General features: G+C 43.9%; 1 protein-coding gene across 2 annotated transcripts in view; it reads right to left on the reverse strand.

Annotated features, from left to right (window-relative positions):
• MEGF9 (multiple EGF like domains 9) overlaps positions 1-17,267 on the reverse strand; it is a 500,021-nt gene that overhangs the window by 289,553 nt on the left and 193,201 nt on the right. For both annotated transcript variants that reach the window (XM_030206436.1, XM_030206435.1), the window contains exon 2: positions 16,910-17,111. In XM_030206436.1, the coding sequence (XP_030062296.1) occupies positions 16,910-17,111 (202 nt within the window). The remainder of the gene's footprint in view (positions 1-16,909; positions 17,112-17,267) is intronic.

Below are 17,267 nucleotides of genomic sequence, written 5' to 3' on the forward strand. Positions count from 1 at the left end.
AAAACACAGGAATAAACAAATGCCTTAGAAAAATTATAGCTTCTTTTGCAAACCAGATATGTCACATGTAATGAAAGGGATTTTCAGGGACTTCCAGTGGAGCCACTGTCCAACATGGCCACGTTCTGTTGAGTTCCTGTGATTTCCCTCTAGAACTCTGCCTCCCCCCTTCCCCCTGGCAACCTGAATCGATGGTGTAAATTTATATGAGGCACACTGCAGACTTTTGCAAGACAGCCAAAGGCCAGATCAAGGAATAAGCTGGGAGAGCTTCTTTGCCTTACACACTGAAATCACATGAGTCGGTTCCTGAGAGACTCCGGAGCCAGAAGACTTGAAAGCACACAGATATTTGTAGTTTCTGAGAAGTTCTGAGAGAAGAGAACATTTCTCTGGTAAGTGAACATTATTCTGCTCTGTTCTTTGGTAACTTAAAGATTGGGGTTCAAAAAGAGGAATTGTAGGTTGTGATAAAGACAGAACTAAAAAAAAAAAAAAAAAAAGCAAACTTGATTAACTAGTCTCCAGACCCTTTTCCCCATAGTTCTAGAACTTAAACTTTCTGCTACACAGCATTAACAGTTAGCTTCTAGAAGGCACAGCAGGGCCTACTTCAGTCTTAGGGGGAAAAAAAAGAAGCAAGCATTATTAACTAGTTTCTGTAGTATACAACCCTTTTCCCCATAGTTTTAAACTGAAGCCTTCTCTAGAGGTAGAAGAATTTTAATGTATTTAATTGGAAAGGACCCCAAACGTACCAGGAAACTCATTTGTCATGTAATCCCTAGATTACAGCCAAGAGCATTAAAAAGGAAACTAGCAAGGCTCAAACTTTGTCTGAAAAGTTATTTTCGGTTCTTTCGCTGCTGGAGAGGTAGCACTGCTACTGACCTGACACAGGTGTTAATTAGGTGTGAGGATGTAGAAGAGTTGCAAAGGTTACCAAGGACAATCTGATTACTGGGTTAGCTTCAAAGGGTCTGTCTGAAGCAGTCTCCTTAGACTCAAAACTATATAGAGAGGAAAGGTCCCACTCTCTTTCTTAGAGGACATTTCTCTGGTAAGTGAACATTATTTTGCTCTGTGCTTTGGTAACTTACAGATTAGGTTTAAAAGAGGAATTGTAGGATACTGATTGTTTTTTTTTTTTTTTTATTCTATCTTGACTAACTAATCTTCATACCCTTTTCCCCATAGTTTTAGAATTTTCTGCCCAACAGCATTAACAGATTAGCCTCTAGAAGACACAGCAGGGCCAACAATCGTCATTCCCTCCCACCCCTAGCACATCTCTTCATTTATAGACAATTAGTCTAATTAAGATAAATAGGATTGTTGTCATTAGAGTTTTAATTGCATTTAGCTTCTGAGAAGCAAACAATAAATAAATTGCATATTATACCATATAATCTTAAGGTTCTTTATACGCATCTAATATATCTAGTAACTTAAGAAGTTTTAACTAAACTCTCTAATTCTAAGTTGCAGACAGCAGTCCAACACAGAGAGAGGTGCTATCCAGTCTTTTGCATTGAGTGTTACGGGTGAGAGGTTATGTGCATGCTCAATACAAGGAGCTCCTAGCTGTTAGAGAACAAGTCTGTTCCCTTGAGGCTAGAGCAATCAGACTTGGAGGAGCTGAGGGAGACAGAGAGGTACGTAGAGGAGACCTACAGGGATGTTGTAGATGTCCCACCTCCAGTTTGGCAGCCCTGCGCTGTCTTGGAGGAGGGAGGTCTTCTGAAAGGAAAACATCACCCTGGAGAAGTTGGAAGTAATCCTGAAGCTAGGACCAGCCCACTAGAGGGAAGCAGTATCCTCTCGCACCAAGGATGTTTCTCCGGGAGCTTCTGCCCAGAGGAGAAAGGTTTAGATGGCTGTTGTAGTTTGTGATTAATTGTTAGGCATGTGGATAGCTGGGTGACTGATGGACGTGAGGATCGCCTGGTCATTCCTCTGCTATGTGCGTACATGCCACCTAGATAGGATTTTAGATAGTGGTGGGTACCAATGGCATAGGAAAGTACAGTAAGGAGGTTCTGGAAGCCAGATTTAGGCTCCTAGGTAGAAAGCTGAAATCCAGATCCTCCAGGGTAGCATTTTAGGAAATGCTCCCTGTTCCACATGCAGGACCCAAGAGACAGGCACAGCTCCAAAGTCTCAATATGTGGTTTAGATAATGGTGCTGGGGTGAGGAATTTAGATTTATTAGGAACTGGGTAACATTCTGGGGTAGGTGGAGCCTGTTCCAAAAATTGGGTGAATGCTGACATTCACTGAAAAATGCATGATTTGGAACTAGGTATCTTTAATAGATATCAGTAAAACAGGGAAGGTAGGGCATCCCGATATCGAGGTTGCAATTGAAACCTTAGTAGATCAGACAAATTTTCAAGAACACAAATTAACATTGTCGACTTCTGAGCAAGTTGTGAATAGGAACAACAAACATTGTTTGAAGTATTTATATTTAAATGCCAGGAGCCTAAGAAATAAGATGTGATAGGATATATTGCACTAAATTAAAAATTAGATATAATAGGCATGTCTGAAACCTGGTGGAATGAAGATAACCAGTGGGACACTGTCATACCAGGGTACAAATTATTAGTGGGACACTGTCATACCAGGGTACAAATTATATCACAGTGATAGGGTGGATCGAATTGGTGTAGGGGTAGCATTATATGTTAATGAGGGCCTTGAATCAAGTAGACGAAAAATTTTGCAGGACACGAAACATGTCTTAGAATTCCTATGGATAGAAATTTCATTTGTAAAGGGGAAAAGGATAGTGATAGGATTGTACATAAGTAATGCCACACTGGGAAAAGACCAAGGGTCCATCGAGCCCAGCATCCTGTCCATGACAGCGACCAATCCAGGCCAAGGGCACCTGGCAAGCTTCCCAAACGTACAAACATTCTATACATGTTATTCCTGGAATTGTGGATTTTTCTCAAGTCCATTTAGTAGTGGTTTATGGACTTGTCTTTTAGGAAACCGTCTAACCCCTTTTTATATTTCAACATTTTTATTGATGGATCAACTTAAGATATACAGCCAAATAACTACATATACAATATTGTAAAATATCCAACATATATTGTTACAAATGAGTTAAAATTTTTTGCCATCAACAAGTTTTTAAAATTTTCTCCCCCCCCCCCCCCCCCCCCGTATCTTCCAGCCGTGAGGTGAAAAATTATTAACATTGTGTAACAGTAATCAGAAAATTTCAGACGTTGACTGACAGTTTCCAAACCTATATATCCTATTCATAACCCACCCGTGTTCACAGCCTCTGTTGACTCGGTGAGCAACTGTTATTCTGGAAAGGAGCCCTTACTCTTGTGGCTCCCTCTCCAAGCGTATAAAGGTAACTGTTAACAGTTACTTTTATACCCACCTGATCTTTTGTATCAATATTACGGCACATTAGACAACATTAATAAATATTGTTTCCACCATTACATCATACCCAATTCCAGTATTCCCTTCCTTCCCTCCCTCCTTCCCCAGCATTCCCATTCCCATTCCTACTCTATCCAACTTCCCTACCCTCCTCCTCGTAAACTTCAAAATGCCATAATAACCCTCCCTCCCCCCTTCTTGTCAATCCTCGCTAGGGAAAGAGCACACAAATGGGTTGAATTTCCAGATCGAGTCATAACAGATTAAGCAGTAGACTTCGTCCCCATGGGCTAAGCCCCTGTAGATAAAGATTCCAGATTTGCATAAAATGTTTTTTCCGTTTCAGATTACCCTTCGCCTCTCTAGCTTCCCAGGTGGCCATCTCGTGCACTTGGTTCCGCCAATGCCATTATGCAGGCAGGTCTGGGGAAATCCACTTTTGCAGTATGGTCTTGCGGGCCATCAGACATACCTTGCGGCACCAGAGTCTGGGTCCCTTCGCCTATGTTATGAACACATACTGCGTGTCCAGTATATAGTGCTCCCATGTCCCTCCTACCGGTGTCTGTACTGTTTTAGCCATAAATCATTGGATTTGCCTCCAAAATGCACGTACCCCCGATCAATCTCAAAAGGCATGAAATAATGTATGGGTTGCATGTACACATTTAACACATTTCGCATCCCTTATGGGGTTCATGTGGCCCATTGTTGTCCCGACATATAGGCCCGCATGATCACCCTATATCCACTCTCTCTTAGCCGTTCATCTATAGTGAGTCTCGGAATGCGTCTCAGTGTTGCCCTAACATCCCACCTCTCCAAATTCCCCCCCCCCCCCCCGAATCTTGTTCCCACTTATATTTGATGTATCCCAATTTTTTTTTTTTTTTTTGGGGGGGGGGGGGGCATTTTTCACCAATGTTTGACATATGGTCAACACTGTCATTCCCACTGCCTCCAGGACCTGAAAAAAGGTTTGTATCTGATTGCCAATTTTCAGTCATAATGCTGATTGATTAAGGCTGAGGATGTAATGTTTGACTTGTACATAAGCAAAACAGTCTCCCCATGCATGTCCTATCTTATTCTGCAGGTCCTCAAATTTAATAATTTCCCCTTCCCTTCCCAACAAGTGTTCCACCTTTGGTCTAACCCCTTTTTAAACTCTACCAAGCTAACTGCCTTCACCACGTTCTCCGGCAACGAATTCCAGAGTTTAATTATGCGTTGGTGAAGAAAGATTTTCTCCAATTTGTTTTAAATTTACTAAACTGTAGTTTCATCGCATGCCCCCTAGTCCTAGTATTTTTGGAAAGCGTGAACAGACGCTTGACATCCACCTGTTCCACTCCACACATTATTTTATATACCTCTATCATGTCTCCCCTCAGCCGTCTCTTCTTCTTCTCCAAACTGAAAAGCCCTAGCCTCCTTAGTCTTTCTTCATTGGGAAGTCTTCCCAACCCCGCTATCATTTTAGTCGCCCTTCACCGCACCTTTTCCAATTCTACTATATCTTTCTTGAGATGGGGCGACCAGAATTGAACACAGTACTCAAGGTGTGGTCACACCATGGAGCGATACAACGGCATTATAACATCCTCACACTGGTTTTCCATACCTTTCCTAATACCCAACATTCTATTCGCTTTCCTAGCCGCAGCAGCACACTGAGCAGAAGGTTTTGGTGTATTATCGACGACGACACCCAGATCCCTTTCTTGGTCCGTAACTCCTAACGTGGAACCTTGCATGACGTAGCTATAATTGGGGTTCTTTTTTCCCCCACATGCATCACCTTGCACTTGCTCACATTAAACGTCATCTGCCATTTAGCCGCCCAGTCTCGTACGGTTTCTGTAATTTTTCACAATCCTGTCGCGAGTTAACGAATTTGAATAACTTTGTCATCAGCAAATTTAATTACCTCGCTAGTTACTCCCATCTCTAAATCATTTATAAATATATTAAAAAGTGGTCCGGGGATCACTTGGTGCTATGAGCTAGGCAGCAGTTGATTGCACGAGCTCTGGAACCCTCACCCGCAATTTGAGCAAAGTTAGAGATTGCTGCTGGAATATTTCTAGCAGTGAATAGTGTGAACCCCGCATAGATAGATATATCCGAAGCTCGCCGGCAATAAAAGCACCGAAGTCCAGCAAAAAAGAGAAAACTAAAACCGCTGTCGGCGAAAACAAAATGGCGGAAGGCATGTACGAGACACCGGTGGTGTTTTCGGAGGACCAACTAGAACAACTCACCTCCGCAATGACAAAAGCGTGGGAGCTGAAATGGATGGCACTTGATCGAAAACTGGAAGGGATGCAGATGACGCTGGCAGGTCTACAAACCCGCGTGAGCAATGCGGAGGTGCGTGTGGCGGCGGTAGAGGATGATATACGCGCTTATGGCCCGGATATAACTAGCCTGCAGCAGCAGATGAAGACGCATGCCTCCAGGTTGGAAGATCTGGAGAATCGTTCCCGCCGGAACAACATACGTCTGGTGGGACTCCCTGAATCACTCCCGGAGCGCGACTTGGAGGTATGGTTAGAGACGTGGCTATCGAAAGAGCTGGCACTAACAGACTCTATGGGGCCAGTGGTGGTAGAACGGGCCCACCGAGTGGGGAGAAAAATGGAGGCGCAAAGCAGGCCACGAGTTGTGGTAGCCAAGCTGTTAAACTACAGACATAAGCAAGAAATCCTGCAAGGTTTTCGCCTGAAGAGGGAGACCTTTAAATATAATGGGAGGAATATCTTAATTTTTCAAGATTTCTCAACAGAGGTGCAAGCAAGGCGTAAACAGTTCCATCCATTGTGCACAGCTTTAATCAACAAAAAAATCCACTTTGCTTTGCAATATCCAGCACAGTTGATGGTGTTGATGCAGGACCAATGGCATACCTTCCACACTGTGGCGGCCGCACAGAAGTATCTCCATGACAATAACATATATGGTCCAGGACAAGAGTAAGACAGCAGACCTTAACATAAAGGGGACACAGTGGTTGGAGTGTACGTGAGTAAAAGGCAAGGGCAATTCACACACATTTGAGTACTGTGGTTGGGGGTCCTAAGCCTGATTACATGATCCAGTTCCATAGCCAGGTTGGGCCTGGGAACATGGAAAGAGTAGTAGATAAAGGGAGGTATGGGGGGGAGGGTCTGGGAGGGGAACATTCTAGCTGGAGTAGGGGAATACCAAATATCACTAGACTAAGTGCGAAGAGAAGGTGGAGTTACATGAAATTAGTTGGTATCGGTGCACAAGAGGGAGGTAAGCAGCCTATGGGGGGAAGCCAAGTAGCTGGAAATGGAGATCAAGGGTTGGTCATGGAGGAGGCCACAGAAGTGTTATGCCAGCACGGATGATAATATGGAATGTGGGGGGGATTAGTACCCCCACGAAACGCTATAAGGTCTTACAGGCATTACGAAGGCACAAAGCAGACATTGCCTGCCTGCAGGAATCACGGTTGAATGATCAGGAACATGCTAAATTGAATAAGACCTGGGTGGGAGAGTGTCATGCAGTGGCGGCACGGGGGCGGAAAGGGGGTCTAGCGATCTTGATCCGGAAAGGACTCTCGTGCAAAGTTAATTTGTTGGCACAGGGAGGGCAGGGGAGGTATCTTATTTGAAGGTTTGGTTACAGGGAGTAGAGTTTATATTGGTAAATGTATATGGCCCTAACGAATATGTGCCTGGTTTTTAGACAGCTTTGGTTAATGCCTGTTTGCAGTACAAAACAGCAAAATTGATAGTCTTGAGGGATTTCAATATGGCCTCAGACCCTGGACTAGATACATCAAGCCCCACCTCCCCACACTACCAAGGACAAAGGTTTAAAGATTTCTGTGCCTTCCGGAGAATGTTGGGGTTGGTGGATGCCTGGAGAATTTTGCACCTTGGGGATAGGGAGTACACTCATAGATCACGGGCACATGGTACCTTGGCTCGTCTAGACTATATATTTGTAGAGTCTACCATGTTCCCCTGGGTACAGTCCGCAGAGGTGGGTCCCGAGGAAATCTCAGATCACGCTCTTATATGGCTGGGTATCACTGTCCCGGCTGATAGGCCGGGAACCGGCATCCCCTTTGCCCCTTCTCTATCAGCCGGGACAGTGATACCCAACCATTTACAGAGAGATGTGCAATTTCAGACATACCTGCGCGAAAAGTGGGAAGCATATATCACTCACAATGGGGTGCATGCAGAGACGCAGCCGGTGTTGTTTTGGAACGCGTCCAAGGCAGTGCTAAGGGGAGATATTATTGCGTATTGTAGTTCTCGGCGTAAGCGCCAAATAGCTAGTATCTTACAATTAGAGAAGCAATATCAGAAGGCAAGGCGCACACACATGCGTAAATCATCTCCAGAGTCTTTGGAAGCATTGAGGGTGGTTCAGGTAGCATTGAATACCCTTCTGCATGAACGGGGAGGCACGATCTTCCCTATATTACAAATACAAATTAAGTAGATTTGGGAATAAAGCAGGTCCCATGTTGAGAGTGATTAAGAATTGGGGCGGGGGGGTCCCGGGCCATTGTAGCGTTGAAAAATCAAGCTGGGTCATTGGTTAATTCTAGAGAAGAGATTGCGCAGATATTTGACAGGTACTATACTAAGTTATATGCAGCTGGGCCAGCAGGAGAAGTACAAATAACGGGAAATTATCTGCGGAAAGCTGGTTTGGATGGGCTGACCGCGGAAGAGAGAGAGGGATTAAATGCTCCTTTGACCTTGGAGGAGTTGAAAGGGGCGATTAAAGGATTAAAGCTCCGTTCGGCCCCGGGTCCAGACGGATAAACGGGGGAGTACTATAAAATGCTGTCCCCAGAGGCACTAGTTTCCTTGTTGGAATATTACGAGGGCATAATAGACACAGGCCAGTTTCCTCCATACGCAAACCAGGCACTAATCACTTTAATCCCTAAACCTGGCAGGTCACCAGATAGGGCAGAGGCTGATAGGCCAATATCACTTCTCAACGTAGATACTAAGATACTGGCTAAGGTGATGGCCGAGAGATTGGCAGACTGCCTGCCCCGTTTAATAGGTAAGGAGCAGGTAGGATTTGTGAGAGGCCGACAAACCACCCAAAACGTCCGCAGGTTACTTTTGGCAATGGCAGCTTGCATAGAGAAAGCTGAGCCGGCTTGGGTACTCAGCTTAGACGCTGAAAAAGCGTTTGATCGGGTGCAATGGGGTTACCTGTTTCAGACGCTTGAACATATGGGCTTTAATGGCTGGTTCTTGAATACAATTAAAGTTTTTTACTGCCATCCCACGGCGAAAGTGTTAGTAAATGGCCTGCAGGGTAATGAATTTGAAATAGAATGGGGTACTAGGCAGGGCTGTCCCCTCTCCCCCTTGCTGTTCATCCTGGCGTTAGAGCCTCTGTTGCGCACATTGAAAGCAGATAAAAGTGTTGAGGGAGTTTGGGTGGGGGGGCAGTCAACAAAAGTACTGGCGTATGCTGACGATTTGCTGCTAACGGTGACCAACCCAAAAGGATCTACAGAGACTGTTAGAGCACGTTAGACAATATGGGCACATATCCGGATTTCAGTTAAACTTGTCAAAATCGGTGGCATTACAGATAGGACACAAGAGGGGAGCCGGGGGAGGGCAGATGCCTTTCCAGGTAGCCCAGGATAAATTTAAATACTTAGGAGTCCTGGTTTCAGCAGAAATGAAGGAGTTATACGATCTTAACATACAGGGACTGTTAACGGACACTAGGAACAGCCTACAAGCATGGATGGCACTGCCCCTCTCTCTGTTGGGCCGAATAGCCTTATATAACATGATCATTGCCCCGAAGTGGTTATATGTCCTGCAGACTTTACCATTGTATTTGAATAAGAAGGATGAGAAAGAGTTGGATAGAACAATACAAAAATACCTTTGGCGCGGTAAAAGAGCTTGATTGCCTGTGAAGGTACTATGTACACCGGTGGAATATAGAGGCTTAGGACTGCTGAGTGTGAGGTACTTTAACGTGGCCAGTGGGATGAGAAACTTAAATGATTAGTTCTGAGGAACAAGTGACTTTTCAGATACCTCTGACTCGACTGGAGCGCCCATTCCACAGGTCTTACGGCAATCCCTGATCATGGGAACAGCGGTGGCGACCTGGAAATGGGTTTGTAAGATGCATCATTTTTCAACAAAGGTTACGCCATACTTACCCATTTGTGACAACATGGCCTTTGAACCGGGCCATATGTACGGGACATTTAGGAGATGGAAAAAGCGAGGATTAGAGTACTTGCTGCAGGTGTTGACACGGGAAGGGCGCATGAAATCATTCGAGGTCTTGAAAAAAAGAGTATTTTATTTATTTATTGCATTTGTACCACACATTATCCCACCTTTTTGCAGGCTCAATGTGGCCTTCTTGATGGAGAACGGTTTTATTACAAACAGTTAAAACATTATGTAGCATCCCTGCCCTGGGAGCACCTGGCGGAGGACACCCAGGAGGAACTTGTGTTGGCTTTTTCCTTAGAGGCCCAGCAAAAAGTGACACTCTTCCACCATCACAGGCACATAAAAGATACCATGTCAGAACCGGATTATAAAACCCTATCTCAGCAGTGGACAACAGACCTTAGGACAGATATTGCGCCAACATTGATACAGTCTCATGTATTATCACTCAGGCGAGTGACATACCAGTCCACACATTGGGAATTACAGTATAAATTTGTTTTTCAAATGCACATACCCCCTAAAAGAGCGTTTTATATGGGTCTGTCATCTTGGGGGGAGTGCCCGAAGTGCGGAGCAGAGGGTGCCACCTTAGGGCACATGTTTTGGACATGCAAAAACATAGAAGGAATCTGGAAGGCCATCATAAACTATGTCAACACAATCTGGCGCCAGCGTTTGAGTTATAGCCTGGCTCTACTGTTTGGCTAACCCCAGCTGCGGCAGCCTTTGGTGAAAGGCTTTACGGCTTTTGTATTCAGAGCCGTGATAGTTGGCAAGCAAATTATTCTAACGGAGTGGCTGTCGCCTAATGCTCCCACCCTCCAACAGTGGCGGTCGAGAATGTTGATAAATGATGCGGATAGAGAGGGTGGGGATTGTTGACTTTGAATCACAGGCGGGGGAAAAATTTCAGCAACTGTGGACACCTTTTTGAATACGTTAACTCCATCAGCACGAAGTCATCTATTGAATTTATAATAATGTGATGTTAGGTAATAGAAAGGGGGGGGAGAAAGGGGGAAGGGTTGGGGGGGATAGAAGGGGGAGGAGGGGAAGAAATTTGAAAAATTTTACTTGTTATATGAGCAGTTTTGTTATTGTTGTATTGTTTGAATAAAAATGATTTAAACATAAAAAGCAGCGGTCCTAGCACAGACCCCTGAGGAACCCCACTAGCTACCCTTCTCCATTGTGAATACTGCCCATTTAATCCCACTCTGTTTCCTATCCTTCAGCCAGTTTTTAATCCACAATAGGACATTTCCTCCTATCCCATGACCCTCCAATTTCCTCTGTAGCCTTTCATGAGGTACCTTGTCAAACGCCTTTTGAAAATCCAGATACACAATATCAACCGGCTCCCCTTTGTCCACATGTTTGTTTACTCCTTCAAAGAATTGAAGTAAATTGGTCAGGCAAGATTTCCCCACACACAAACCATGCTGACCTGTCTCAGTAATCCATGTCCTTGGATGTGCTCTGTAATTTTGTTTTTGATAATAGTCTCTACCATTTTCCCCGGCACCGACGTCAGACTCACCGGTCTATAATTTCCCGGATCTCCCCTGGAACCTTTTTTAAAAATCGGCGTTACATTGGCCACCCTCCAATCTTCTGGTACCACGCTCGATTTTAAGGATAAATTGCATATCACTAACAGTAGCTCCGTAAGCTCATTTTTCAGTTCTATCAGTACTCTAGGATGAATACCATCCGGTCCAGGAGATTTGCTACTCTTCAGTTTGCCGAGCTGCCCCATTACGTCCTCCAGGTTTACCGTGAAGTCAGTAAGTTTCTCCGACTCGTCCACTTGAAATACCATTTCCGACACCGGTATCCCACCTAAATCTTTCTCGGTGAAGACCGAAGCAAAGAATTCATTCAATTTCTCCGCTACGTCTTTATCTTCCTTGATCGCCCCTTTTACCCCTCTGTCATCCAGCGGCCCAACCGATTCTTTTGCCGGCTTCCTGCTTTTAATATACTGAAAAATATTTTTGCTATGTTTTTTTGCCTCTAATGCTATGTTTTTTTCGTAATCCCTCTTGGCCTTCTTTATCTGCACCTTGCATTTGCTTTGACACTCCTTATGCTGCTTCTTGTTATTTTCAGACGGTTCCTTCTTCCATTTTCTGAAGGCGTTTCTTTTAGCCCTAATAGCTTCCTTCACCTCAATTTTCAACCACGCCAGCTGTCTTTTAGACTTCCGTCTTTCTTTTCTAATTCGCGGAATATGTTTGGCCTGGGCCTCCAGGATGGTATTTTTGAACAGCATCCATGCCTGTTGTATAGTTTTTACCCTCTCAGTTGTCCCCCCTAAGTTTTTTTTTTTTTTTAACCGTTCTTCTCATTTTATCATAGTCTCCTTTTTTAAAGTTAAACGCTAACATATTTGACTTCCTGTGTATAGTTACTTCAAGGTTGATATCAAAACTGATCATATTATGATCACTGTTATCAAGCGGCCCCAGTACCATAACGTCCCTCACCAGATCATGCGCTCCACTAAGGACCAAGTCTAGAATTTTTCCTTCTCTCGTCGGCTCCTGCACCAGCTGCACCATAAAGCTGACCTTGATTTCATCAAGGAATTGTACCTCTCTAGCGTGTCCTGATGTTACATTTACCCAGTCTATATTTGGATAATTGAAGTCACCCATTATTATCACATTGCCCATTTTGTTTGCGTCTCTGATTTCTTTTATCATTTCTGCATCTACCTGCTCATCCTGGCGAGGCGGACAGTAGTACACTCCTATCACCGTCCTTTTCCCTTTTATACATGGAATTTCAACCCACAATGATTCAAAGGTGTGATTTGTGTCCTGCTGAATTTGTAATCTATCTGAGTCAAGGCTCTCGTTAATATACAGTGCTACCCCTCCACCAGTCCAGTCCACCTTATCACTACAATATACGTTGTACCCCGGTATGACAGTGTCCCACTGGTTATCCTTGTTCCACCAGGTCTCAGTAATGCCTATTATATCCAATTTTTCATTTAGTGCAATATATTAAAACTCTCCCATCTTATTTCTTAGACTCCTAGCATTTGCATATAGACATTTCAGAGTATGTTTGTTGTTCCTATTTGTATGATGCTTAGTACTTGACACTAATGATTTGCCATCTTTTGTCTGATCTTTGGTTGTCCCAGTACGGCAATATATATGTTCTTATGCTGTGTTGGAGAAAAAGGCAACATCCTGCTCACCCCAATTTCAAAAGACACCAAGAAAAAAACAAACGACATTACCAACTACCATCCAGTAACATCTATCCAATTAGTAGCCAAACTAATGGAAGGACTAGTGACCAAACAACTCAACGACTACATAAACAAATTTGCTATATTACATGTCACAATCAGGATTTCGACCCCTACACAACACGGAAACAGTACTACTTACTCTACTAACCAAATTCAAGCAGGAAATAGCACTAAGCAAGAGCATTCTCCTCCTCCAATTTGACATGTCAAGTGCGTTCGACATGGTTAACCATAACATACTGCTAAGACTTTTAGACTACTTTGGAATCAATGGTAGCACTCTCAACTGAATCAAAGATTTTCTAACCACAAGATCATATCAACTGAAATCAAAAACAAACATATCGTCACCGTGGAAACCAGGCTGTGGAGTACCGCAAGGATCACCACTATCATCGATGCTTTTTAATCTCATAATGACTCCACTAGCCAAGACGTTATCCACCCAAGGCCTTAACCCATTTATTTACGCTGACGACGTAACATTATACATCCCTTACAAACATGATCTGGCAGACATTACCAATGAAATCAAGCACAGCTTAAACGAACTCATGGGCAAATGCATTCCAACTAAAACTCAACACAGAAAAAACACACTGTCTCATCATCTCATCGCAATACAATACATACAAACCCACAAATATCGACACCCCAGGATACAACCTTGGTGCTGTCTTCACCTCGATGGTTCATCGTGAGCATGTTGCAACATAATGCCACAATATGCCTGAGGCACAACTCATTGCTCAATGCCATGCTTACTCGTCCGAATAAGCAGGTCCTGATGGAGCTTGAACTTTTCTCGGGATGCATAGAGTATCCTCACTTCTTCAGCTTGACACTCCTCTTCTGACAAAGGATGTTTTTGCAGATTCTGGATGTTCTCATAAAATCGTCCGACAACTGGATCTGCTTTCTGAGCCATGACAACATCAAATGATGGGATGTGACTGCACCACTGGAACACTGGAGTCTCACTAGGCTGTTTCGTTTGTTGTTGAGTGACACCATGAACGGCCAGTGTGTCAGACTCTGAGAACTGCCATAATTCTCCTGTAAGCGCACCTTCCTTGGCGAGTAGATCTGCCAGGTCGTTCCCTATCTTGTCAGGACTATCAATTTTTGCATGACCCTTGACCTTCTTCCAGTAGATGGTCATGTCATGGTTCCGCACCAGTTGATCTAAGGCCAGAATCAAATTTCCATGTACCGGTTTTCCTTTAGAGTTTAACATGTTGTTCTGTTTCCAGTTGAGTTGATGAGAGGCAAAGTTCTGTCTCACATAATCTGAATCTGTGCATATGACTAATTCTCAAATTCCTTTCTGCACTGCAGACTGTACCGCTACCAAAGCTGCAACAATCTCAGCATACTGGTTTGTCTGTGAACCTAAACTGTGCTTCAAAGTCTCTTCAGGAATAGTTGGATTCCATACCACTCCCACACTTGCAACCAACTCATGGTATATCACTGTGGAAGGCACAACCATCAACATAGACCTTAGGCATTGTAGCACAAATCTCATCATATAGATTATGTCGATGGGGTTCTTTCTCTTGCAGTGGAACATCTTTTTCAGGAATACCTGCAAGGAAGACCTTGATACAAAAACACAGATGACAACGTTCTTCCCAAAATGTTGGCTGCTTCAGGAGTCATTATCAGTAACTCCAGACTGCAGACGCTTGTAAACGGTAGAGCCCACTTATATCAAGGTCACAATGTAGCTGTTACGATTGTGGCCGTGACTTCTCCCAGACTTACCTTTTCAGGTGGTCAGCTTCTGTGCTGGCTTCTGTTTCTTCTTTCTGTGTTGCTAGAGCTGGCTCTGTGTCTGTGGGCTGGCTGCTCCCAGCATGAGTCTAATTGCTTTACTATACTGCAGCTGTGTGTGTTACCTGAGCTAGCTGCCTCTGTGTGCTGGTTGCTTCCAGCGTGGCTCTAATTGCTCTGCTATACTGCAGCTGTGGGGGTTAAGCCTGAGTTAGCTCTAGCTCTGTTTCAGTATGCTGCCTGCCTGTGTCTGATAGTGGTGACATCATCAGGCAGGGCCTTGATAAGGAAGTGGTGTTCTTCCCTTCAGGGCCTTTGCAAAGTTTGCTTAGTCGTTTGCTTTAGGTCCAGGTTAGTGGTAGTGCAGTGTGCACTTTTGATCTGTGTTAGCTTCCCTGTTTTTCCCTTGTGACTCCCCTGCTTTCCCTTTTGGTGCTTTGAAAGCACTTCTGCGATTGGTGCTTTAGTAGCACTTCTGTGTTTGGTGCTTTAGAAGCACTTCTGGGTTTGGGGCTTTGGAAGCTCTGTTGTGTTTAGTGCTTTGGAAGCACTGCTGTCTTCTGTGTTTAGCTTCCCTGTTTTTTCCCTTCTGGCTCCCCTGTCTTCCCTTTTAGTGCTAGGAACTCTGCTGGTAGTTGTAGAGCTGTTGTGCTTGGTGCTTAGGAGCACCTGTGCCAGTTTATGTATTTAGGTTCCCTGCTGTTTCCTAGTGGTGCTATTGGTAGCACTTCTGTTAGTATAGGGCTTAGGAAGTCCTTTTGTTGGTTTATTGTTAGGAACACTTCTGTTGGCTTCTGTTTGGAGTTCTTCTGTCGGTTAGGGCTTGGGAGCACTTATGTCAGTTTAGGATTTAGAAGTACTGCTGTTTCCAGCTTGTTCTAGTCCTGGTCCATGTGTCATCTGGTATCCGGTAAGTCCTGCCGGCCACTCGAACCCAGGGGCTCAACCCTTGGGGGGCAGTGACTAAGTGCAGGTGAAGCTGTACGGACCAGCCCAGTGTGCTCCAGTCCAGGGTGCTCCAGTCCGGTGTGTTCCAGTCCAGTGTCCTCCAGTCCGGGAGATTCCAGTCCTGTGTCCCGGCTCACTAGGCGGTGCCTGCAGTCCCTACCGGTGCCTGTGTGCTTGCCCAGCGTTGGTTGGTGGGTTTTGCCTGCTGCTGTCGCTCCTCGTCAGCAGCCCAAGGGCTCACGTTTGCTCCTGAGCCCGGCCCTGCGGGCTCTGAACCTGAGAACCTGACAGTAGCAAGCCAGGCAAAAAGGCTTACAAGAAGACGCTGATACAACTTTCAGCAATTAAATTAACTTTTGTTAGCCTTTTTGCCTGGCTTACTACATTAAAAGTGTATCGACAGACTCCAGCTTCAAAATAAAAACTTACATTATAATATATGGTAAATGTATCATTTTATACTTTTTTGTTCAGGTTCCTTGTTCAAACTTCAAAACATTATTTTGTGGTCTATTAGCTCTAATTCCATGCATAAAGAAATATACTTTGTTTCTGTAATTAATCACATTTCTCTTATATTTACTATACATAGTAGGAATAGGAGTTAGAGCTAGAGGTTTGATGTACTGACTCCACAGCCCTGTTGATTTCAGTATCTAGTTTTGTCACTTTAGGGCCAGAAGGGATGAGAATTGAAAAGAGAAGCAATACAGCGCATCAGTAGACTGCAGATGTTAATTTTTTTTATTGTTGTTGGTGGGGAGAGAGAGAGAGAGAGAGCGAGGAAGAGAGAGAGAGGGAGAGCGAGGGAGAGAGAGAGAGGGGGAGAGAGAGAGAGGGGGAGAGAGAGAGAGAGATCACCAAATAACACATTTGACTCTAAATTTTCTTATTCATAAATATATTTTTGAAGGGCTTAATTTGTACACAAAACGGAACTGGAATTGTTCAGGCAGGAGCTGGATAAAGAAGCAGAAGGACTTTCTTTGCTCTGCTCCAGGTTCACTTTTTCCCTACAAGCTGCCTGGAAGGGAAGGGCTGACAAGATCACCCCCTGCTGCTCTGTAAAGCAGCAACTGAACTTCATTCCCCCTCAAATTTTTGTAAATATGAACCAAAAGAAAACAATTTCTTTGCAACATTTTAAACCTTATTTTGTAAGATGAAGTTTGAGAATTACATAAAAGCTATAGAAAAGGCAGCAATGTTTCCAAAACTGACACAATGAATAACCAAGTGTGGGTTTTTGTTTTTAAAGTTTAACACCACTTACCTCTCACAAGAGCTGGTTGTAGCTCCTGTAGTACTACAGTTACAAGGATGGCAGAAATTACTAGTTGAGTTCTGATAAAATCCTTCATCACAGTTTTCACAGTACACACCTATATAACCTTGAGTGCATTCACATCTCCCAGTTGTTTTGTTACATTGATTTGCATGCAAACTTCCAATGGTACTACAGTTGCACACACAACCTGCAAAAGACAAAACCATAGAAAGCATGTTCAGGCTACATTTGTCCTATAAACTTAAAAATTCTAGAAGAAACAACCTTAAAATTAATTCCTTATTTTTTTTTTTTATACTCCTGATACTGTATCTTACCTATCTGTATGTTCCAGAGCCATAGC

This window comes from Microcaecilia unicolor, chromosome 6 (assembly GCF_901765095.1).
Source record: "Microcaecilia unicolor chromosome 6, aMicUni1.1, whole genome shotgun sequence".
Taxonomy (NCBI): Eukaryota; Metazoa; Chordata; class Amphibia; order Gymnophiona; family Siphonopidae; genus Microcaecilia; species Microcaecilia unicolor.